Source organism: Haemorhous mexicanus, chromosome 7, assembly GCF_027477595.1.
Source record: "Haemorhous mexicanus isolate bHaeMex1 chromosome 7, bHaeMex1.pri, whole genome shotgun sequence".
In the NCBI taxonomy this organism is placed as follows: Eukaryota; Metazoa; Chordata; class Aves; order Passeriformes; family Fringillidae; genus Haemorhous; species Haemorhous mexicanus.
This window is the reverse complement of record NC_082347.1, coordinates 35,266,608-35,291,375: the sequence shown is the minus strand read 5'-3', so window position 1 is coordinate 35,291,375 and position 24,768 is coordinate 35,266,608. Positions and strand designations below refer to the sequence as shown.

Below are 24,768 nucleotides of genomic sequence, written 5' to 3'. Positions count from 1 at the left end.
TTGAATTTATCCTTCTTAAAACTATATAAAATATACTATGAAATGTGAGATTTAAAATAATACTTTTCCCCCAGTATTTTCCTTCCAACAAGTAGTTCTTCATTACAGAGAGGTTTTGAAGCCCAATTTTAGCCCAGTTCTTACATGGTGATGACAAAAGCTACAGACACATCACCAAGTGAAGACCTTCACTTGCAAGAGCCCAGATTTACTGAAACTTCTCAAAGAATTATTTAATTACTCACCTGATCCCATCCTTTTCATATTTTTCTTCCTTGCCTCCAGCAAAATTTATCTCCTTTAATATCAAAATTTGAACTTCGAAACATCCCCTTAGAATATTCTGCACATTCCTACAAGCCTATTCCCTGAAAAGTTCCCTGTGCATAATCCTGCATATGGATACACCAAAACATATGGAATTTTAAAAACCTCTGCCAACAGAATTCTATGACAAAATAAAATCAGCAGCTAGGAAATCAAATGTTAGAGAAAATTAAATAAAACAACTGCCTTGAAGCAATAGTTTTCCCCTAAAAATATGGTTTAAGTCACCATGATTTTCCTGTTACTAACAATTGCATATTTCATTTTCAAAAAATTAAGGGGAAAAAGAAGAAATCCAGTATTTTTATTTGTATCTGATTTTAATGTTTGCAGTCTAGTTACTTAGAATAATCAATCCATTCCAATAATTTCCTCATGATCAGGACATTACTAAAAGTTTTTACCAACTGAAACTACCAACTTAACAGAAACAAAAATATTAACATCTGACAAATATATGATCATGAGATCATGTGATATGATGATATGACCATGATCATATATGGTCATTTAGGAAATGTTGTAAAACAGAATGCAAATGTGTGCTCCAAGCTGCTTTACAACACCAATTTTAATTTCAGAAGGCACTGTGCTTCATGCCATCCAACAGCACAATCAAGAAATGAATGCAGCTGAGAGATGGGTATGCTAAAAAAATACACAAATAAATAAAAAATAAAATAAATAAGATCTTCCATAAAAGCACAGAGTTGATAAAATAGGGAGGGAAAAATAAAAGAAAAATAAAAACTGTTGTAAACTTTCCTGGATTTCATAAAACCTCTGGCCACAAGGCATGGTGTGTACACAACAGAGCCCTGCAGCTAGGACTTCTTAATCAATAGGATACTTGACAGAAATATCAATCTATCTTCCTCACTGAACAGCCAGAGTTTGGAATTTTCATTGAAATACTCATTTTAGCAAACCACAAGGTTGTAGGTTTGCTGCTGAGGTTGTAGGTTTTTAGCCTAACTAGTCAGTAGCAAAATAACTCCAAAACATTCATCCAGAGCAATGGAGAACTGTATTCCCACTCTGAATCAAGTTTCAGATTACTTATACTGAATATAATAAAGTAATAAATACAAGGAAAGCATTGAGCTGATTTTTGTTTCTCCTTATCTTCTCGATAATGACTGCATATATATCTTATAATGCATTCAAGAGAGGTTGTGAGTGTACAAATTATTATTAAAGAGGAAATAGTTTTCTATTTTTTTAAGCATAATAAAAAATAAATCAAGTTCATATTCTTCATATTAAGTTTAGAATGAGTATGGGACTGCATTTGGTGACTCATTAGTGATTGGTTTTTTTTAATTATGTCTTTATGCTCTTCATCTCCTGATGTTCTAAGGGAATAGATAAAAAAAAATTTGATTGAAACTTCCATACATGAGTGGATCACTCTCTCAAAACAACCATGACAGTAAAATGACACATTCTAAATTATGTCCTCCAACTCAAAATCTGTGGTTATTTGCTTGAGTACCTATGAACCCAACAGATGTTATTTCATCCCAAAAAACTCACCAACAATTAAAATATCAAATGCTTTAACACCATAGCTTGCCCTGGACAAGCCTGTGATTTGTGTATGAATCTAGAACAGGAATGCATTACGTGTGATTCAGAAAGAGATTTTCAGTCTGAAACTGAAATTTTAAGTTTACTCTTGAAAAGTCAAAATTCAAATTTCTGTTTCATCTGTGTTGTGGAATTGCTGTAACTTCTGATGGGGGAAGTTCTCAACTAGGAAAACCTTTTCTCTTTTAGTTCAGTAAGTGGGGTGAAAGAACTTTTTAGGATAGACAAACTCAGAACACCAGACTGATACCAAAGGCCTGAAAAGGGTGCCTTATGTGGAGGGTAGTCAGTAAAGAATTGGCATTTTCAGCACTGAAACTGTTTTCTGTGGTTCAGGTGTAGCAAAGGACAGAGCAGAAATTGTTGTCTTTTTCTTCCTGTTCTTTGTATAGTCAGAATGGCATCAATACAAGTCCAGAGCTGGGAGCTGATAATCGGATCACTCATTAACACCTACAACTGATTAATTGTATGGGCACAAAAAGAGGGGGGATAAGATTTCTCAGTGAAGACTTAATTCAGAACTTAAAGATATCATCATTGCAGCTTTTGTCATGATAAAATTTCCTCACTTAGTCCTAATCTTGATTTCCCATCTCATCCTGAGAGTCTTCAATTAGCTGGACACAAAGTCCCAGAGGTAGCAGGGGAACAGTAGAGCTGCCAGCACAGCTCTTTCTCACGGATATACACAGAGCCTCTGCATCAGGAATTTTTGTTTCTTTACAATTTATCAAGCAAAGTGTTAAAGGTAGGATCCAAGCCAGTTCATTGAGTGTATCAAAGACAAATTCACAAATCTGGTGTAAGTGGATGTCCTGTGGCAGGCAGAGCAGAAGCTCCTGGCAGCTCTCCCTGCTGGGGAGGAGTCAGATGGATTCATGTGCCTTCTCCCCAGTTCCAAACATGACTGCTAAGGTAAGTTGGTTGCCAGGCACTATTAAAATAATTTTATCTGCAAAATGAATAAAGTTCCTATTAAATAACATGGTGTACCTGATAGAACAGACTGAAAGAAACATCTTTAAATATAAGGCTATTCACAATCAATTTCAATGTGCTATTTCTCCTACTTGTTCTACTCCACTTAGTTGTTCTTAGGACTCCATTTGTTGTGAAAGTGCAAATTCTTCCTCTAAACACAAGAGGCTATTCCAGTCCAAAGAAAAGAGAACTTTCCATGACAGTCTACACATTCCTATGGTCTCCATTTTATGATGTGAGAAAATGTCTAAAACACCTTAGTAAGGTTCCAAAACCCTAGAAATTGAATCACTATAGATTCCCATCAAAATAAGTGACAGATGTAATGAATGTAATTACCAACTCATATGTATTTTTTCCTTACACTAATATTTTAAAGTCTAAAGAGAAAGGAAGACAAATAGAAATAATTCTCCAGTTTGTTTTTGGAAACAAAATGAAATAAGTTTTTAGCCTTCAAAACATTACTAATATTTGTGATGTAATTCTTTAACTAAAGTCTTAGTAATAGTGAAACTTCCTGAGAAATGTGGGGAACACTATATCCAACACTAAAACATTAGCAATCAATCACAAAATCCAATACAAAAACAAGGATGTGAAATGGGAAAATTAGTGATTATTCACTAATCAAGGATTGCAATAACTTTGAACTACATTGAATTGTACTCACAGTTGACACTGGTCTCCTTTGATTCCCTTGGTTGTGCAGAAACATTTTCCTGTTTGCATGTGACAGATATTTGCATGTCCACTGCATGTGCAAGCTGTAAAATCAAAAAGGAAAAATGAGATTTCCTCATTCATACTTAATTTGATAATTAAGTGAATATTTATTTATATTAATACTTCATCCCAAATACATTAGGAAATGTATTGAAATAAGTATCTATATTTCAAGCTGTATTGAAATATTTCAAGCTGTATTGAAGTATGTATCTATTACTACTTCAATGATAATATTTTTCAGAAAGATTCACTAGCATATCACTTACTTTATTTTCTGCAGATTTAAAAACTATTCCTGTGTCATTAGAAGCTGCCCTCCACACCTTAAATAACAGCAGTTTGAGAAAAGCAATTAAAAACTACCATTTCAATATGAAAGACGGAAAATTATTCATAATTCATCTTTGCAACACAGGGTCAAATCCTGACCAACGACAAAATCTATTTTGTTTGAAATGTCTAATTAAAGTACTATTGCAGATGTTTGGCAAAAGATCTAATATAATTGGAATTATTGCTATTGACAAAAGCGAACAAAAGGAAATCTCTGGAACCATTTGAACAAAGGCAGAGCAAACACTACAGGTATAGTCCACAAGAAGAGTTTTCTAGAAGCAGGAAACAGGCAACTTTAAAAGCTCCTGGAATCTGAACTGAAGGAGAATCTCAGGATCATCATCTCTCCACTCCATTTCAAGGCCAAAGCAATCATCTCCACAGTGGTCTGCTCACTGCCACTCTTGATGCCTGATAGATTCTCACCTCATAAACATTTTCCTATTCTCAGTTCTTGAGCTCTCTTCTTCCTTTTCCTTTCCATGTTTATTTGAATTACTATCTTGTTTAGGCAGCCATTTTTTATTCCAAATGTGTACAAAACTTACTAATCTCTCCCTGGTAAATGTGTCAATACATCACCACATCAATGGAATGACTCCCTGCTAATATTCACTCTACACTTAAAGTCCTTCTTTAATCCAAATTAACTCTGAACCTACCATGATGTTCATATTAGGCTTTCACTGAAGTTTTAATTATGACTAAGATAAAGGATTTGATATATGAGGTCCTGCTTGGGAACAGATATGGTACCAAGTGGTGACCTGTATAAGATAAAAGTTTATTCTCTAGTTTATAATCTCATATTGAATTCCTATCACAGACTGAGTTTTAAACTTCCCTTATACTGATAAGGAATAACACACAATAAATCCTTCTTTGACAGTGTCCCATCCCATACACACCCTCACCTCTCTGCCACAGCCTAAGACAAATAGAGAAAAAGGTACTAGACAATGTAAAAACCTAATTAAATGTAAGATATTATTGAAATAATATGTCCATTTCAGGACTTTTATGATTTGTTCAGCCCTCAGAGCTCATTAAATAGCCAGCTGAACCAAAGGAAGAGTTCTTAATAAGGAGGTGCCAGGCATTCAATCTGTCTGCAAGAAACGCCAGAAATTTCTATGCAGCACATAGTGATGTGTGATGTTTTTCTCTGTTTCATTACACAACACTTCTGAAAAATACCTGCAGTTACCACCAAAACCTACATGCTGTAATTCTGCTATTCCCTTGACACTCTACATTAAATGTTCATTGAAGTGCTGCCACTACATTATCAGTTACGTTCTCCCACATCCATTCATGTTTTCCACTTACATTTATGGAATTATTATTTAGGCACTTTAAGCTGGAAAAGCCTCTTCACAAAAGTTAATTTTAATTGTGTAAACCTTTGCAATGCTTTCAGTGAAAAATGCAGGAATATATTTTTAGTATCTTATTCTGCTTATAGTTAAGTACTCTTAACAGTGATGCTCCATTACAAGACAGCACAAAAGTTATAAAGGAGCTAAAAGGGTGAATTCTGAAGCACATTCCAAAAGCTGTCAGTGTTTTGACAAATAAAAAAGCTATTGCAAACTAACCTTAATTGATTGCTCCCACAATTATTGCTCATTTAATAGGAAGTAGATCACAATGTAAAAGTGGAAAACATAAGTGATTATATAGTAGCAGCACTTCAGTGAACATTTATTACTCTCATTCAGCAAGTTCCTATTAACCTCACTGTTCCTGGATAATACCATGGAAAAAGACAATATCTTTGCATTTCCACTTTTTAAATCTAGAAAAAATCTGTTTCGCAGCAAGGAAAGCATATTTTAATATCCTTTTTACATGCCATTAATTATCTAGGGTTTGCAAGTGTGTGATGAAAAATGGACTCCTACCAATCTGTGGATCTCTATGTGGGGGTAACCCAAAAAAAAATCATTTTACCCATTGCTGCTGTTACTGAAGCAAATGTGCATGTGATCAAAGTGCATGTGATGAAAGAAATGCAACATGAGAGCAAGAGAATATTGTAGGACATTTGGAAGAAGACTGACATTCTTCCATTACCCCAACATTTCCATACTCCTCTATACATATTTTCTTTAATATTTTCTATTTGTTTCTCTCTACTTAACCACTCTCAGTGAATGGTTTCTCCTGGGATAATAATGTAGCCAATAGTTAAAACTGCAGCTAAGGTAGGATCTTTCCCAGCCTAATGCCACCAGTCTTGCTACCTTGAAATTTAACAAGTCTTGGGATCAATTTTAAAGTTCTCTTTTGTACCAGTCATTGTGAGCTGGCAGAAATCAGGAAAAGAGACTCCATTTATATTTTCCATGCTTTTTTGAGGCCAACACTTGAGTTCATTCACTGAAAGGGGTGTCAGAACTGGAACAGACTGCCCAGGGAAGCGGTGAATTCCCTGCTCCTGGAGAGATTAAAGATGTGTGGATGTGGCACCTGGGGATGGGGGTTAGTGATGGGCTTGGCAGTGCTGGGGTCAGAGTTGGACTGGGTGAGCTTTTTCCCAAACTAAATGGTTCCATGATTCTGTGACCTTTTCTGCACCATTGGAGAGAAACAGTGAGTTCAGACAACCTCAAGTCTTCCCATAATAATTCTGTGCATTCATCTCCAGCTTGGGTTTATATCATGCACACCTGCTTCTGTTTAAACAGTTATTTTAAATATGTCATTACCATATTTTTACCAAGAAATAAATATTTAAAATAATTAATCTATGGCTCACAATAAAAACCTGCTTAAAAGCCAGAATTTAAACCTTTCTTTTGTTATTTTTTACATATTAAGGGAAATGATGACATAAGAGCTTTAAAAACAACAAGAAAAAAAAAAAACCTCACCCTTGCAATATCTACTCTATTTTTAGGGAAATAGCAGCTCAAAATACTCTTTTGTACAACATGTGGATTCTAAGTGGAACAGAAAGATTATATGAAAACAATATAATCCAGTAGAGCAAATCTGTGCTGCAAAATCACAACCCTATAGAATTTATTAAATAATAAATCCACTGTATGATTGATTCCAAGTTGCCAGCTCAGCATATAAATGTTCTTGCTGACAACAAAAGAATACCCATCACTATTTCCATGCAGTATGCATTTTAAACAATTGAATTTAAAAACTCCTATTGCTTAGCCCCCATCTCCAACACACAGCTGCAAGAGCATTTTTTCTCTCAATTGAAGCTCACTACAGATGGTGATTTAAGTAAATATGTTTGCTTACATGAAAGGTTGCTAAACCAGAGCTGTACATGGATAATTACTATAAGACACCTTGCTGATGTTTTTTAAAGGAAAGCCATGACAATGCCATTAAATATTGAGATGTGCTACTTTGTTAATTTTGCTAACATTTGAGGCATAAGTTAAATCAAAAGAAAAGGAAATAGAGTGTTTCTCTTAGATTAGGCTAAGTAAGAAATAGCAAGTATAAGCTTCTATTAGATCCAAAATTTTAATGCTCAGTTTCCCTGTAAATGTTCACCTATGTAATCTCTTAGTCTACTCTATATGGCAACTGACCCAAAGAGACTATTTTCTACATTAGCAATATTGCAAAACTGTCTAGTCACTTAATTCTCTAGAAATGTGTATTCAGCTAGAAGCCCCTGATACCCTTTCCACATTCAACAATTGCTTTTATAGGAAATTCATCCGTTCAGCCTTTGAGACAAGAAAGGTAAAAGCAAAAAGATGTGCCCAATAACACTTCTGCAATATCATCAAGTAGCATTAAAATTAAGCTAAAGATCTGCTGTGAAGCAATGACCAATAAAACCAGGAGTAAAAAAGAAAAAAAATAAAAAAAAGAAAAAAAAGAAAAAATATGCTATTAGAACATACTGCTGTACATGCAGAAATGGAACTGCCATTTTACAGTGACATGATTATCCTCCCAAATAAAACAGTCTTAATAGAATAATTAACACATATAGAACTAATTTTATTTTCCTCTTTCTTGTTTTACCTTGTGATTTATGTTTCTTTGGTCTCAAATTAATTTATTTTTTATAGTAATCTAATAGCACAGAAAAGAAAAAACAGAGGTGTACTAACACAGTGCTATGGACTGTGAGACAGAGAGAAAAGGTAAACAGAATAGACAAATATTTTGGATTTCTGTCACTCAGATATGGAACTTAAAGACATTTTAAAACAGACAATTTCACTTGAGCTGGAACTAACACTACTGAGAACATGTGACCACTGGTAAGGACATTACTTTTTCCTGAAAAGCAACAGTCAACAATCTCAAAATCACAGGTGTCACCCTCTTGGCTTTCAGGACTAAATATACATTCCAGAAGTTGGATATTTATCCTAATAAACCCAGAAACAACAAACAGACTGATTATCTGTGGCAGAAATAAAAATTTAGTTTGGTTGAACTTAAAGACAACCTTCATCAATTAAATGCTTGTATTTGTTCTTTAGCCATTTTTGCTCTGGTAAAATAGCCCTGCAGTGTTTGTATTTCATTATTCCTTCTGTCCAAAGCATTCATCCTGAAAAGTGAACTGATTTCTTTTGTTTATTTGTAATAAACACCTCTCAAGCAATCACAGTAAAGCTGTCTTTAATCATCAGCAACTAACAGTATAAAGACAGCTTGGAAAGTCATAATTTTGCTTTATACAAGTAGATAATGAAAATGCAACACACGAGATGAACACTGAAAGAAAGACAAGATCTTTTTTCTTGTTAGGAACTGAGCAGAATCTTAAACAATTAACAAGAGTAATGCTGTGCCTGAATCTCTCATGCCAATACTGAGCCACTGCACAGAATTTTTACAGCTTGATGTTGGAATACGCATTTTCTACCAAAAAACATGCTGAACCAAAACTTTGTTACATGAACTCACAAAATACAGTGGCAGCAATTTCATGTTTTGCATGTTAATCTGTTTGAAAAACTGAAATTTTTGCACTAGCTTTGAACACAGAAAACTGAAAAATTCCAAGTGAAATTATTAATATTACTTCATTTGGCAATAAGTTTAACATGTCATACTTAGCTTCCTTTTCATTCCTTCCACTTATTCATTTCATTTCTAAACATAACATTAATATTAGCTACCAAAACCATTATTGCCTACCTATTTTAGACTGGGCTAACCTAGAGATTTTAAGAGTTCAGCTCAAAACTGAACTCTATATCTGATGCATGGGACAGTTTTTTACAAATCCAAGCATTTAAAGAGACCTTTCACAAGATTCAAAATATTCAAAGTAATTTCAGAACTGACAGACAAACTTTTACCAGCTTTAGGAAAAATTAAAACAGTGAGTCTTGACAGTTATTTACAAAGCAAAAACATAAAGTGAAGATTTTGGATACCTTCATAGTCTAATGTCCATACTGAGATGTGTTTAAGATTTTTTCAGACAATAAAAGGCCCAGAACCTACTATTAGTATTGTTGTTGTTATTGGTGCTATTATGTCTTTTTAAATTTTCTTAAGACAGCAGCTTCTGTACTGTTTTGGAAATTTTGGTTAAAATGGTCCTTTCATCAAAAGGCTGTTAGTTTTTCCCCCATTCTCTCTAAAGAGAACACTTCTGAAGTTATAACAAAAAAAACTTAGATTATTATAAGGCAATATGAAATGCAAAAGTATTTAAAAGCATTCAAATATTATTCATAGCAGCCTTAAAGGTAAGAAAAAATTCCAGTCTAAGGTGAAAAATATCTGAAGTCAACAACTGGTGATTGCAACTATTTATGTGTATTTGGTCATTCAGAGTAAAAGCCCAAAGAAAAGAAATGATTTCTACAATTTATCAAGCAAAAATGCCACGAAATGTAAAGAAGTCAGCAAATCATTTCCCTCCCTTAGCCATTAGGACATACAAAATACAACTGATTTTTAATGTATTCCATTGCAAGGGAGGTTTTTTTCCCCCTAAATAACTAATGTGGTCTGGCATTATAATGTATTTCATTTAGCACTCAGAAAATGAAGACAGAATCAACTGCAATCAAACTGAAATGCCATTACAAGTGTTTTGAGGATCTTCATTCGATCAGTTGAGGAATGAACTGCCCAATGCCTTAAAATCTATTTTCTCACCAGCTATGGGGGGTCCCAAGCCCCTCTAGGGAAAGGGGTGACCATTTCAATCCAAAACACATGTAGAAGGGGAGATGCAGAAATTATAAACAAGCAAAATTCCTGTTTTTTCTATTGCATCTGGGATGAGGAGACTGGCTTTAGTCAAAGGCTTATTTGAGGATCAAGTAACAGTGATTTAGGAAAATGTCATCTTCAGCTTGCAGCTGCCTGCCCCCAGTGCCCCCTGAGCCAGACACAGAATCTACGTGAGCTCTTGACATCACCTTCAATACAGGGGAAAATATGTTTGTTTATCAGAGGCTGACAAAATCAGTACATTTCTTGACAGCTGAAAGTTTCTAAATCATGTCCTGCCTACCTCCTCTAGGAACAGCATTTGGAAACCAATGGATTTACACATTTCATTAGGAAGGTGAACATACTGATACAAAGCTCAGGCAGCACATCAGAAATACATTTTATAAGTATTCCTTACCACATAAAATAAATTTATAGCATGTAAGCCTGAAAAAAACCACAAAAATAAGAATGCAGAGCAACTGGTTCATCATTGTCAGAAACTGTGCTCCACCAGAGCATGCAGGAGGACTTGATCACTAACATTAGTGAGAGCAAGAGAATTGTCATTAATCATTGCAAGTAGATTAAATAAGCACAGAGATAAAGGAATATAATATAAATCAAACTGCTGTATCTCTTCAATATCTGTAAAAGCCATAAGTGGTGATCAATTAAAGGATGCCTGAATTCAAAGTTCTCAGGATAAGATGCTGAACAAGCACAAAATGCCTGCTACTCACACAGATTAAGATAGCACAAGTTGTTCTTATTCTTTTTACTATTTCAGATATTTTTGTTGCATAGAAGACCTCAGAAACTGTTTAAATTAAGGTTTCTTCATTTTCCTTTTTAAAAAAGCTGCCTTGTTCCCACTCCACTTGAGTAAATTAGAATCAACTTTTCTGGATGGAGAAGCTACACAAAGCAGCCTAGTGCAGCCGTCAGGCTTAAGGAACAAAATTGTAGTTGATAAAATTGGTTACTGGTGATTTAACTACACAATTACACTGTGATTCTTCAGGATGGAAAGAAAACTTTCTTAAGAAAAAAAAAGTCAGTGGTTCTCCACAATCAACCAGTCCAACAGCAATCCCAAGGTGCTGCTTGAACCAGTTCTTTGCCATGCTGACTGCTCCTAAAATCACATCATGCTCCAATGAGCACACACATCCTGGTTCAGGAAGTAAAGGCAAGTTTAGAGAAACAAGAGGTAGCTTAAAACAGTTGTACTTGACAGAAAGTTTATAAAAATCTTCTGTATGCAGTCAAGGAAAAACATCAAAAATGTTAAACATGTTGAACAGGCATCCTGTCAAAACCTTTTGAAATCCCACAGCCACACAAGTAATCTCTCTCTGGAGGTTAATCATGCTACATTCAACAGTTTTCTTCTTTTTCCCTCTCATAAAATTATGAGCATCTGAATGCCTATTGATACTTGACAATGATACTTTCCTTGAAGTGCAACTCCAGGTCCTTCAATTAACATTATTCTAAGTAGGTTATAGAATACAAATGTATCTATAAAAAGTTTCCTAATTTTAGTTTGAGTTTTTTGTTTGAACTTACAATTAATTGTGCTAGAAATCATTCTCTATAATATAGCTCTAATCTACAAAAAAAAAAATCAAAAAGAAAATTTGTGTACACAAGAATTAACAGCATATTGAGAACTTTTCTTAGCACATTTTGCTTGGCAGTCAAAAAAAAAACTGGAACAGTAGTTTTTAAAGATGTCTTTTCCAAGTTCCTCAACAAAGTTTTTCCTATGGCAATCCACTTCTGGTTTAGTACCACAGGACTGATTTTGAATACATTCTGATTGAAGTGAACCTAATTTAAATTCATAACTAAGCCCAAAAACAGGCTTCACTCAGTGTTCAGACTATCTTGGATACTGTTCAATAAACAGCATTCATTAAAGGAAGGAAAATAAATTTTCAAATCACCTTTGGGGAAAAAGGTCTTCTTAAAAGTGTTTATTCTGACTGTTCAAAATCTGCAAAAAGCAACATGAGGCTTTCCTTGAATAGATTATTGTGCTAGAATCCCTTTTCTTTGTGTTTCATATGAACCAAGAAGCCCTTTTCCTTCTACTAAAACCAAATTCCAGCATTTTTGTTAATACTAAACGCTTTTATTCTATGATAAGGTATTTTATTTTAAAAAACCAAGGAATTGGTGTCATCTCTATTCAATACTAAAAGGTAAAAAATAAATCAGGGAAAACAAAACAAAACACCACTACTACTGCAAAATGGGATTTCTTGACAGTCCCTTCATTCGTCAAAGCCTTCTGATATTTTGTTTGTACAGAAGGAACAAAATCGTGTTATCTGCTGGAACTTAGCATGAGAGATTTTCTTTGTCTGAATAATCTTAAATTACAGCTTCTTATCACAGAGTTTTGCTGTGACTTGTGACACAGTTTCTTATAAACCAAGGCACAAGCAAACAGGTTTTTTTAATTTAGTTCCATATTATAGTACCTGAAGACAGTACAGAGCACACTATACTCTTTCTTCCACTGACTTCCAACATTTACCTGTTTTTATAAAAAATGCCCTTACTCACATAGGCTCCTGTGGTCTTGTATCATAAGCATTCAATCCACTGAAAATCCTTTTTTTCTGTCACTAACCTTGAAGTTCCTGGACTAAAAGATACTTGTGATTTTTAATTTCATACTTAGCCACTGTGAAAAGAGGGCTTCTAGAATACAATACTTAGCCTAATACAAAGTTTCCTGTAAATTTTTGACAGCTAATGATGGAATGCCAAATGTGTAATCTTGCACCAGTGAAGTCCACAAATACAACTCCCTACATGCTAGACATTAAAACAGCTAAGCAGAAAAACTAGATAAAACCTCTGTATCCCAAGCTGCCATTTTATACTCTAAGACAATCAAAACTCCCATTTGAACATTTGTTCTGCTTTAGAAAGATGCAGAAGTAAATGCTTTTGCTGACATTTATACTGTTAATTGAGGATATTTATGCTTCCTACATTTCTGGTTTTTTCCAGGAGATGTCAGTTAAAAGCTCTTTGCCCTCATTGTTAGTTCTAACTTAAACAGGAGTCATAGGCCTAGAATATAAGATTTTGGACCAGAAACTTTTTTGAAACAGAACTGTGTGTTGTAGAAGGAAAAAAGTCCAATTTTACAGCTGTCTCTTGATGAAGTTTTAAATGCAAGACTCTCTCTCTCTTCTTTTTGGACTCCAAAAAGTCACTTCTCAGGCCAACAGCACCTGACCAACTTTTCCTGTTGAAATAGCATCATCCATCAGTTCCTAAAGCTGTTAGTCTCCAGGTGTTTTAGGACCAAAAACCATAGTACAACGGTGGCATATTTGATATTTACTAAGTAAAACTATTCTTAAGGAAACAATTCCATATTTAGGTTTACTGTCTTAAAGTCATAAAAATTTATTTTCAGATGCTTTACATTTGGTGCTTCTCTACCTGCCCTATGCAATCCCAAACTATAGGTAATTCTAAAGCTACACAGCAATAGTGTTAAAGTGAAAAATTAAGACTGCTGCTTTCTGTTATCTCATTGCTTAAATAACTTTTTGAAACCTTGAAAAATGTAAATTAGCAGGTACCTTTCTATCAACTACATACACAACAATTTGTTTAAAAAAGAAGGAAATAAAAAAACTGTTTTCCTTGTCATGTTATCAACTTTTTCCTTTATGAAAGACAGGTTGATTTTGGTAATGTATGAAATTATGTAATCTGCTGTCCATCAAATTTCATATTTCAAATGCTGTGTACATATTCATATATACATGTGTAACTACATTCTAAGAATATGGCTGGGGAGCAAACAAAGGCATCTCGTTTACATCATCCTGGGCTCTATGGCCAATTTTCCTGGGATCTATTTTCAATTGGTTTTCCTTAGCACATTTCTCCTATTTTTCCATAGATAACCTAATTCAAATTGATGCTTTTGTTGCTAAAAAAACAGAATGCACATTAATTAAAAGTATGTGCATTAGAGTGGGTTTTGATGTAGGCACCCAATCTAAGGAACCCCACAATTACTTTAAGGTAATCAAACTGGATTCCTTCTCTAAATATCTAACACATTGATTGTCCTTTGTGCTCTACAGGAAGAGAGCTCTGTCTGTTCTTGAGGGTGCCCATGGCAGCTTTTAACAGTGTTTCTTTTGGAGAAGGAAGGAAGGAAATCAGAATCAGCTCCTCCACAGAGGGTCATGATGTAAACACATTATGAGGGTTGCCACTGCTGAGTAGGTAAAAGTTATAGAACTAGTGCCAGAGAAAACAATTTGTAAAGTCACCCATTAGGCACCTTAAAATGTTAGACAGAACCTAATTTCCAAGGAGAACACTGTCAATCTGCTGCCAGGATGAGTTTACCATCTTTCTCATGTTTTTCTTTCACAGACACTTGAAGTAATGGCTTGTGGCACCCTTGGCCTCCTCTCAAAACCCCACATCTCAGCTGTCAGTAACTCAGCAGAATAATCACATTTTCTGAAGAACAAGATTTGAACACCATGGAAGAGCATTCTTCAGATATAACTTCAGTGACAACACATCACTAATAAATTTTAGTTTTTATTCTTTTAACCAACACAAATATGTATGTGTACAACTAATCTACTGCTGGCTTAAATTTCACCAAAGTCCTTCACCTAAGGTACTTTAAAGTAATTCTGACAATTTAGTCTTTTATTGATACCTGTCTAATTTACTTTTTTTAATGTCTTGAGGCATTTCCTGTAGTTACACGCCAGCTGGGTGGCTCATGTCTAGATTCCAAAGTTTATGTGGAATGCTTTCAAGCAGCAGCATGTGTAGATGTATGCACATAGGTGTACAAATACAGGTGATGCACACATGGTGTATTATTTGCTAAAAACATACTGACTTTTGATAATGGTTTGAAGATCTCATAAAAAATCAGATGTTTCAAGTAAAAGATTACCTTTCCAAACAGAATGATTACAAACCAAACGTGGGGGGAAGCTGCTGCCTTTGGTATTGCAAGCGTCCAATGTGTGATAACAGAGAAAGGACAAGATCTATAAAAGTAACAGAAATGCTGCAAGACTTGCTTAAAAAATGTCACCCCAACAGCCTGTGGTTGGAAGCTTTTACAGGATGGTCATCAGTGTCTCAGGTGCCTTTAAGGGCTGCTTAGAGAACAATCAGTGCAAGTTAAAACACAATTCTGCTGTGCTGGGACTCACAGCCTCCTCCTGCAAAAGCAACAATGGCAGCACAATTCTGGGAAAACTGAATGCTGCTTGGAGTGTTATCCCATTATTAAAGAAAATGACAATACAGCAAAATGCTTACATTATCTTATTATTATTAAATATATTAAACATTCATTGTGTGTGTCATTAGCTACTGTAAAGAATTTTTTTCCTGGCATCTCAAATTGTAAGGATAATTTTTTAAAATACCATGCATAAAGGAAGTGACAAGGTGATAAGCAGCTAGAGCAATTTTTTTAACACTGACAACTAAGTAGATGATTAATAAGTTTGAAGATCATACTAAAAAAAAACATTACTAAGATGAAACAAAGTTGTTCCAAGCAATCTCCCATAGTGGGTTTTTATTTGGTACTACATGTGCAGTCTGTAGTACACATAGAAATTCTAGAAAAAAATAGAGTTGTATTTAAAAACTGTATTTCCCAGAAATGCAGCACGTAACAGAGCAAGACCCTGAAGAAAACAAAACACCAAGAGAAACCATCAAGACAGCAAACCAGGACCTGCTCCCACCTACAGTCAAAGCTGCTTTATTTCCAAAATCCAATAATATTGAAAAATTAATTTTCTGTTACCAAATTTCAATATTCATACCTTCAAAATCATCCCTCAAATGGGACTTGAGCAAAATTTAGAAAAAAAATTAATCAAAGTGATTTGGAATATCTGCTTTCAATCTCTTCAACACCTCAGATTGAAAGGCTGCCCAAGAACAGACACGGAGCTATGAATCTCTCATCTAATCATTAGCACAACAGAGAATGTGCCTTATTCTGTTCACAACAGGGTTTAATTACTTAAATATTTCTGGCACAGGCTGACAGCACTGAAATCAGCACTCCAAGGACTGCCCATGGATTTGCCTGGCCTGGAAAGCCAAACCTGTCTCTTCCCAGAGCACCCTATTCCCTCATGCTCAGAATTCACCTCTGCCCTCCCTCTTATTTTCTTGCACATTGAGATAAGTCTTAAAAAGGATGCTGTAACTTGACCTGGTAACTTGGGTGGTACCCTCTCTACAGGCTTTCTTTGCTAGACAGGGAGCTTAGATGACAAATCTTAAGCTTGTGCACAGGGTCTGGACTTACTAATTTGTGCACTACCATTTGTTTCCAAGAAGGAAATGCAAATCCTATTGTCAAACTTAAAATATTTCATAATTTAAGGTAAGAAATCAATTTCATTTTCTATTGTGGCAACCTATTTGACACCACAGACTACCTGAAACCATTTTAATTAGTATAAGAACAGATAACTAATAGATTACAGTCACAGAACTTCCCTTATCATAAAAGACCCCTACAATTTGTTACTGATTTTTGTACAGAATGCAGAAATGAATCAAACATAAAATAATTCAAACTATATATTTGTACAATGAAATGTCAGAAAGAACTGAAGGAGCACATATATCTTCACTGCAAGCCACATCTTTGGACAACTGAATATAAAGCTCATTTTTACACCAAGAATAACAATTCTAATTTCTTTCTCTGTATTGAAAAGAGACTTCAAGTGACAGAATTTAAATGAGTAATTGGTATTAGGTATGGTTATTTCAAGAAAAAGAACAGTAATGATTTCCTAAAAATATGATTATTGCCAAACCATTGCCCATAAGCAGCCAAAATACCACATTTCTGACACATATAAACCAGAGTCTCAGCTACAGGGGAAACCTGTATAGGATGGATCTTTTTAACTCCACAGTAAGTAAAATGCTACAGATTCAAAAATAAGTAATAATTAATAATAAAAAATAAATAATTAGTGACACTAAGGACCCAAAATATGGTAAATATCCATAGCCATCTGGCTATATGTGGCTCATTTTCCTAAATAATCAGAATAGTTTATCTTCACCCAATACCTCCCTGCTTTCTAGATCTCAGACTGCAAGACACTACAGAATATTAGGGCTGGAGAAAAATGTGTGGAACCAGCTAGTTCCCTACCCATTTCCAAAGCTTGAGACATGTGAAAATTTAAAAGGGATAGTGCAAGAGGTAATGCAGATTTCACAGCATATTTAGGTAATCTTTCACAGTTTAACCAGTAGAAATTTTTCCTTGTATTCCACCTTAATCTTTCTTGTTGCAACCTAATCCCATTACTTTCTCCTCAACCAAAATGGGGACATGGGGGAAGGCACTTTATCATCTCCCTCTCTCTTCAGCTTCCCTTCATGCATCTGAAGCCTGCTATTATGCCTCCATCTTTTCTTTGTCCTTCTACAAGGTTTGTCACATTTACTAAGCCTGCACCATATCAGGATGCAAAGCAAGTCCTTAGATCAGTTTTAAAGCTATTGAAATGTCAGCAATTACAGTGAGTGAAAATCCCCAAAAGTCAATTTTTTTTACCCATTCTTTAATCACAACTATTCAAAACCTTTTGGAATCTGAATTATATCTTTTTTCTATAACAACTCTTACTCATTCCATTGTAATTTAATACCATAACACTATGCAATACCACTATAAATGTATCATTTATCTGATGACAGTTGTAAAGCCAGCATTAGTACCAGAGTGGGAAAAAAAATTATATTTTAACAGAATTTTCCATCCCTGGACAAAGGTCAGAACAGAACTGATCACTCAGAAGTGGACAGTCATTTCTTTTAGAGTTTTCTAAATTACATTCTTGGAGTATAAACAGGAAGTATTTAGGAAACTATTGGCATGGGTAAGGAAAAATATAAAAGTTTTCTAAGGACTTCAAGCCTTGCAATGCACATCCTCCTCCTTCCTGAGGGCTAATGGAACCTATATAAAAAAGGAAGGTTTTCTTGCAAATCATTTAATCTGTATCACAAACAGTCAAACTAAGAGCTCAGATTTTACCCATAAGTACATATAACATGACAGCAGGAAATGTAATATGTGCACTGAATACATCAGTGCTTTCATCAGGACAATGGAAAACAGTTATTTTATGTCATGAGTGTGCTATGGGAATTATCTGCAGTTTTTGTCCCAGAGCACACAACTTCACCTCTGCACTGCAGAGATCAAGTACAGCCTCTGTCCCCAGCTTTGACTGCTCTCCAATTCAAAGCCAGCTATGCCCTTGTAACTATAGCAACTTGATCCATGAAGAATATTACAGTATTACAGATGTACTTTCAGAGTTATAGTCATCATCTTGTCATGCCTTTACAGAGTTTTCAACCTGCATCCTCAAAGTAATTACTCAGGAGCTCCAAGGGAAAATCACACCATGTGCTCAGGCAGCCATGGAACCAAAGGCTGAGTCTTGGTGGAAAAGGAAAGTTGGTGGGGTCTAGCCAGAAATTCAGCTGGGCAGCAGCAAACTGACACAAAATGCAACTCTGAAGATGACTGCTGTGGGTGTTTTTTAGTGACTCTTTTGTGACTCTTTTGTCCTTTGATTGGCTTTTTCATATAATTTCCTGTCTTATTTTCTCCTTATTTCAGTCACACTTTAAGCTCAGCTTCTAACTGGGTTGCCCTTTCTTCAACTCGTATTTTTCTCCATATATTTCTATTTTAATTATGGTTTTAATTTCCAGCCAATTTTTTTTTTTTCTGCATTACCAATAGCATTAGCGGAATGAAGGAGAAAAGATATAGAACCATTATTTTCTTTCTTTATGTTTCCACTGTGCTTGATCCTAGCTATGGTTCCAAGATCCTCTTAATTCCCAGTAACACTGATTTGACTTATCTATGGATCACTGGTATTTTTTCCTGCAGAAATCCCTGGCCCACAATTTGGGCACTTCTATCACAGTATCCATGATACTGTAGAAAATCTAACAGTTCACAATTACTACAGCCTTCAAAATATCATAAGGATGTAAACATTTATTATGCACTCTATACTAAAACTACAATATAGCTTAGCAGATAAAGCACTGAAATAATTATAATTTTTATTTTTTAAAGCATTCCCTAGTCAAAATAGCTCCTGTTAAAATCATGTCTACCAATAAAAATATGCATTTTAACAGACTAGGTTTGAAAAAACAAGATGTAAAATTTATAATTTTACTGGTCTTATAAATTGATTTCAGCCATTATTGTACCACACATATTTCACTAAAGGTGATGGAATGCTTATTTGGTTGATAGCTAATGTATCCCTGAAGAATAAAAGCTGTATGAATACATCATTTTGCCATAAAGGTGATACAGACAGCAAAAGAACATTTTGTCAACTTCAGGAGAAAAACTGAACTATTAAGAATTATTTAAAGCATCATAAAGCCTCAGCAAAATGTTCAATTGTCAATAAAGGTAGACATTATTCTTTCTATCCCCTTGAACACAATTTTTACATATCGTGCTTGAGTGTACCAGATGTGAATCTTTATGCATTGCCTACTGCACATGAGAGTGCTGAGGAACCAACAAACCCTTTAAATGAAGAAGCAAAGGTCTGGTTAAAAAAACATCAGTAATGGAGAAGAAAAAGTCATGGGACAAAACTTTCCAGCGCCCTCCTAGATTCAAAGTCGACCTTATTGAGCTTCCTACTGAATATGTTCCTCCTTCCACCATTCACTTTTAAAGGAAAGAGTTCTTGTAGCTCTACAACAATATACAAAACCCACTTGGAGTATCTGACTTCATTCTCTCCTCCACTTCAAGGAGAATGCTCCACTGCAGCACTTTAAAAACTAAACTTTGAATAGGTCTGGGTGCCTTGCCATCCTCAGCACACCAGGACTTTCAGTGTCATCTATACATGAGTAAGACCTGTTAGTCTGTTAAATGTGTAATTCCTCCAACTAGCATCACGGATTTATACATATCTGCCATACTGGCAGACACTGAAGTTTATTTATAAGCACCTTCTCACTGCCTCTAACAGGATTGTTCATATGGAATTTAATGACATCTCTCTGAAATAATTTGAGGTGTTGCTCCAACGAGGAAGGTTCTTCCTCCTCCTGAGAGAGCAGCAATTGCAAAATAATGACTCTGAATGAGTTTCTCTTTAAATATATTAGTCTGATTTTGAATCATTAGTTTAGCTGATCAACTCATCTGTACTATAAAATAAACTTTTAACCTTTAAAGAAAAGTTAATTTCACGTTACATTAAAGACATTAAATTCACATTACATATAATGTCATTTTGATTTTTTCTTTTTCCTTCCAGTAGAACTTACCTGTACACTGTCCTCCGTTTGTGGGATCCCCATAATATCCTGGCATGCAGGTCTCACACTGTTTTCCTGTTGTTAGGTTTCTACACTGATCACAGACATTGCTGTTAATGCAGGTGCTGTGGCCATTACACTGGCAAGCTGGAATGCAACGTTTTTAAAGCTTCATTAGAAAATTTCTCTTTGGAACAAAATCATCTCTATGTGATTATGGAATTGCAGTACAATGTGATTCTGAGTTTAGTCCTGACTAATAACCAGCAAAAATATATTTGCACTTTGACACAGAACTTCTTCAAAACAGCACTGCAATACAAGATGGATTCACACAAAAAACTGACTGTGACATGTGACTTTTAAGGAGGGGGGGGGGGGGGTGTTATGAGAAAGGGGGTTTTGTTACTATTGGAATGATTTAATTATTCCTTACAGCTTTAAAATGCTGTCCAGGCATTTCAGAAATCTTTGAAGGAATAGTAAGTCACTAACTGAGACTCCATGAAAACCCCAATACCTACATGCAAACATAAAAGCATGTAAAAACCTGCTGTGATGGAGAACATGAACTCACAGCTGATCATATCTAGTGGGCAGAGAGAACTTCCAAACTAAATTAACTAAATATTATCCTATTTTACTTGTCCTGACCCTCATTAGCTTTGACATACAAGGCAATTTTAAGGACAATAGGAGCACATCAAACAGTTCCAGTCCCTCCTCACTACAGTCCATTTTGGTGAAAGTGCAAAAACTTGGATTCCTATTGACATAATTTTTTCACATGTGACCTTGAAAGCATAAAATTGCTTTTTGTCAAATAACACCATTATAAACCACTGATCTTGCACCAGAGCTTCACATTTTGGGGAAACTCAGAAAGTACTGCAGCAAAATCACAATGTGAATCCTGCCAGCAACATTGATCCTGCTGCCAGGTTTTGAAGGATGACCTCTCTATAGAGTGGAGCTTCAGAGCTCATGGTGCCCAGCAGATTAGTGATCTGTCAATTATAGCAGCTTGTCAAATGTCAAATCATGTCAGACCTGTCGATTCCTCAGTGCCAAAGTGGGTGGAAGACTTGGAAGAAGAGAGCTATCACAGTAAGATTGTATTTTTTTTAAAATTTGGATTTTTTAATTTAAATGTCACAGTGATTGGTGTCTTGGCTAGGGGAAAAAAGGGATTCTCACTGCATGATTTAAAAGTTTTTAGAGCTGTTTTATAATTTAGTAACTTCATATATTTATAGCCATTGCCAGACTTGGCTCATAAACCATTAAAACCTCCCAAGTTGACAATCTCTTCTTACTTCTGTAACTATGCCTAGACAATCTTCCAAACAAGTATTAAACATTTCTGCACCATTAGGTTTTCTCACTATCTTGACTCAATCTCTAGAAATCACAAGCCTTATTCTTCCCAAGAATACTTGAGTTTTAGACACCTTTGTGGTGTCTCCCTATTTTTCAGTTTGTTGCCATTCTCAGGAAAATCGACACAAAAGTACCATGAGCTGCAGCTCCAGTTTGGGGTTTGTGTACATGTTTTACACATTAAATTACTTAAAGCAAATGTAAAAGAAAAATACAGCCCAATAATCAAAAAAGTAAAAACTGATAGTACATTAAAGAGGTGTTCTATAAAAGTAAGATTGCCTAATTAAGACTACATCATAGTGTAGGACAAATCCTTAATATTAATATTCTCTAACTAGTAGACCAATGATTTATAAATTTACTATTCTTGCTAGTGCTTAGTTTTACATTTCTTAATTTTTCTGTTATACAGGGTGATGAAAGTAACCTTAATTGTAAAGTTTAGATTTCTGCAGGTCATATTATTATCTGGTCATACATGACAGCTCTGAATTCTTACATTTCGTTGAGTCAAAGTAAATGGAAGAGATTTTACAACAAATTTTAAAAAATATACATATACAATAAGAAGGCAATCCACAACTGATATGACACACCATAGAAAAATTACATTACATATTTGCTGATTTCCCTAAAAATATGCATCTCATTGGAAAAAGTCAGAAGTGCAAGCTCAATAAATTTCAAAGTTGGTTCAGTGCAATCAAACTGGAGACATCAGTATTAAATAATTTAAAAAGTCATTAAATTAATGAGACACAGTAATGAGTAATTAAGTAAGAATTAGGAGTTAAATTTGTAAAAGTTTCTTTTTCCTGAAGTCCTTTTAATGTACATCACTGACAGCAACAGTCATTTTCCTCACACACAAAAATGTGCTTCAGCTGAATCCACAGTCAGGCTGCCCTGGAGAGAAGCAATTTTATGTCTAATTTGCTTTGGACCTCTGTGTTGAAATAGCTGATGAAGCTGACAATTGTTGGTAATTATAGTTTTAAGAAAATAGTTGAAACCAGGAAAAATTATGAAAAGGGTGTCTTTGTTACAATCTGGATCTAGTGTAAAGATACTTCATCTAGTTCTAAACAAACTAGTTAGAATCTACTCACACTGCTTCTCAGAGGAGAAATTTAGACTTTAAAGAAAAACTTGGGCTTGCATTCTACCTAAACCTTTCTTCTCACAAGGTGGATGTCAAAGCTATTTTTCTTTTCTTTATATATATGTTATTTGCAATTTTATTTATTACAATAGTTCAGTTAAACTAAGAAGCTGATGAAAATAAAATTGTATTCCTATCAAAAGAAATACTATGACAGCTTATTTGAAGCCTTTTGATTTCAAAGTGACCAGTCACAAAAATAAACATTTTCTATACTGCCTGATGAATATTAATCGTGAAGTTTTGAACAAACAGAAAATGAAAAGGAATTTAGAATTTTTATCAGCAGCACAATTGCCCAGAGGCACTATAAGGAGGGTGAATATGGACTACAAGGAAAAATAAGTGCATGCCTGAATGACCAGAAATGGTTCAGCCAACTATTCATCAATGTGGCAGAATAATCTCCAAACTGCACGGTATAAACTATCTATTTATATTTTCATCCTAACTGCAAACTGTTCAGTAGGCTTACATAGACTTAGTCTAATTCTATCTTGTTTCAAGTACATCAAATGATTGTTGGGCTAAGAATAAACTGTGTTAGCATAATCCACTACAGAAAATATTCTATGAAAATGAAAACAAAAATCTTAGGAACAAAACCTCCAGCCTAAACAGATCAAAAAGAAATTTCACATCAATTGAAGTTTTAATGCTATGACTTCTGCACTATTTGTCCCTCATCTCATAAAGCTAGGGAATGTTAAACTGAAGTCGATCTTCTGTAAATTCTTGACAAAAACATACAATGAACACAGAATTTTATCCATCAAGAATAAATATTAAACACAGCTGTTTAGACAAACAATACATTTACCTATTTCGATTTCACTAGTGGCAGAAATTATGCACTGCACTGAAGGGTCAACAATCCCTCAATATCAATATATAGACTAAGTAATGTAATTTCTATACAACAACAACAGGATGTCATTCTATTGTTTCCAGAAACATACTAGAAGCTTCTTTGCTCAGGAAGTAGTATTAGATGATGTAGTAGGTTTCTTTGGTTTTAACTGAAAATATGCAACAGTGTTCACTGGGGTTTATACTTCATTTCATTTTTCTAAGGCTTTAAACCCTCACTCTATATATATGCATACACAACAGAGAGAATAAACTGAGGAAAAAAGCAGACAAGAAAGCAAACACAGCTGCATGTACCCATAAAAGTATTGATCTTACAGAAGCTCCAGCTTCCAAAATTATCAGCAGTAGAACATTTCCTGGAAAAATAACTTTAGCACAGTTACGCTATTTAGTCTTTAAAAACAAAACAAAACAAAACAAAAAAAACCCCACCAAACAAAAAGAAAAATTCACCACAAAGTTTTCAAGCTGTCTTTTAAACTGTATTATTTATTGTAAATGACTTCTGGAGGACTGTCAAAGTCCCTAGTGTGCCTTTCATTTGCCTGCAGTTCTCCACAGCTGCTTCCACACTCGGCTGTCAGGGCTGGGGGATTTCCACACAGGAGGCTGCACAGCACAGCTTTCACTGTCACAGCACCTGATATCATCCTTACTTTTCCAATGAACTCAAAAATTAAAATACTGTAATCAGACTGGTGTGGCTTAAATTAGGCTTCAGAGATTCTCTTTAAAGCCACATAAGCAGCATATATTCTATTCACTTTGAATGTCTAAAAGGTCAGCTGGAAGCACAGCTCAGGTTTTGGCAG

At 34.8% G+C, this 24,768-nt stretch overlaps 1 protein-coding gene across 2 annotated transcripts in view; it reads right to left on the bottom strand.

The window, feature by feature from the left end:
- The window catches only part of ATRNL1 (attractin like 1), a 432,570-nt gene that overhangs the window by 297,637 nt on the left and 110,165 nt on the right, over positions 1 to 24,768 (bottom strand). For both annotated transcript variants that reach the window (XM_059852017.1, XM_059852018.1), the window contains exons 19-20: positions 20,548 to 20,685; positions 3,575 to 3,668 (exon numbers count right to left, since the gene is read on the bottom strand). In XM_059852017.1, the coding sequence (XP_059708000.1) occupies positions 3,575 to 3,668; positions 20,548 to 20,685 (232 nt within the window). The remainder of the gene's footprint in view (positions 1 to 3,574; positions 3,669 to 20,547; positions 20,686 to 24,768) is intronic.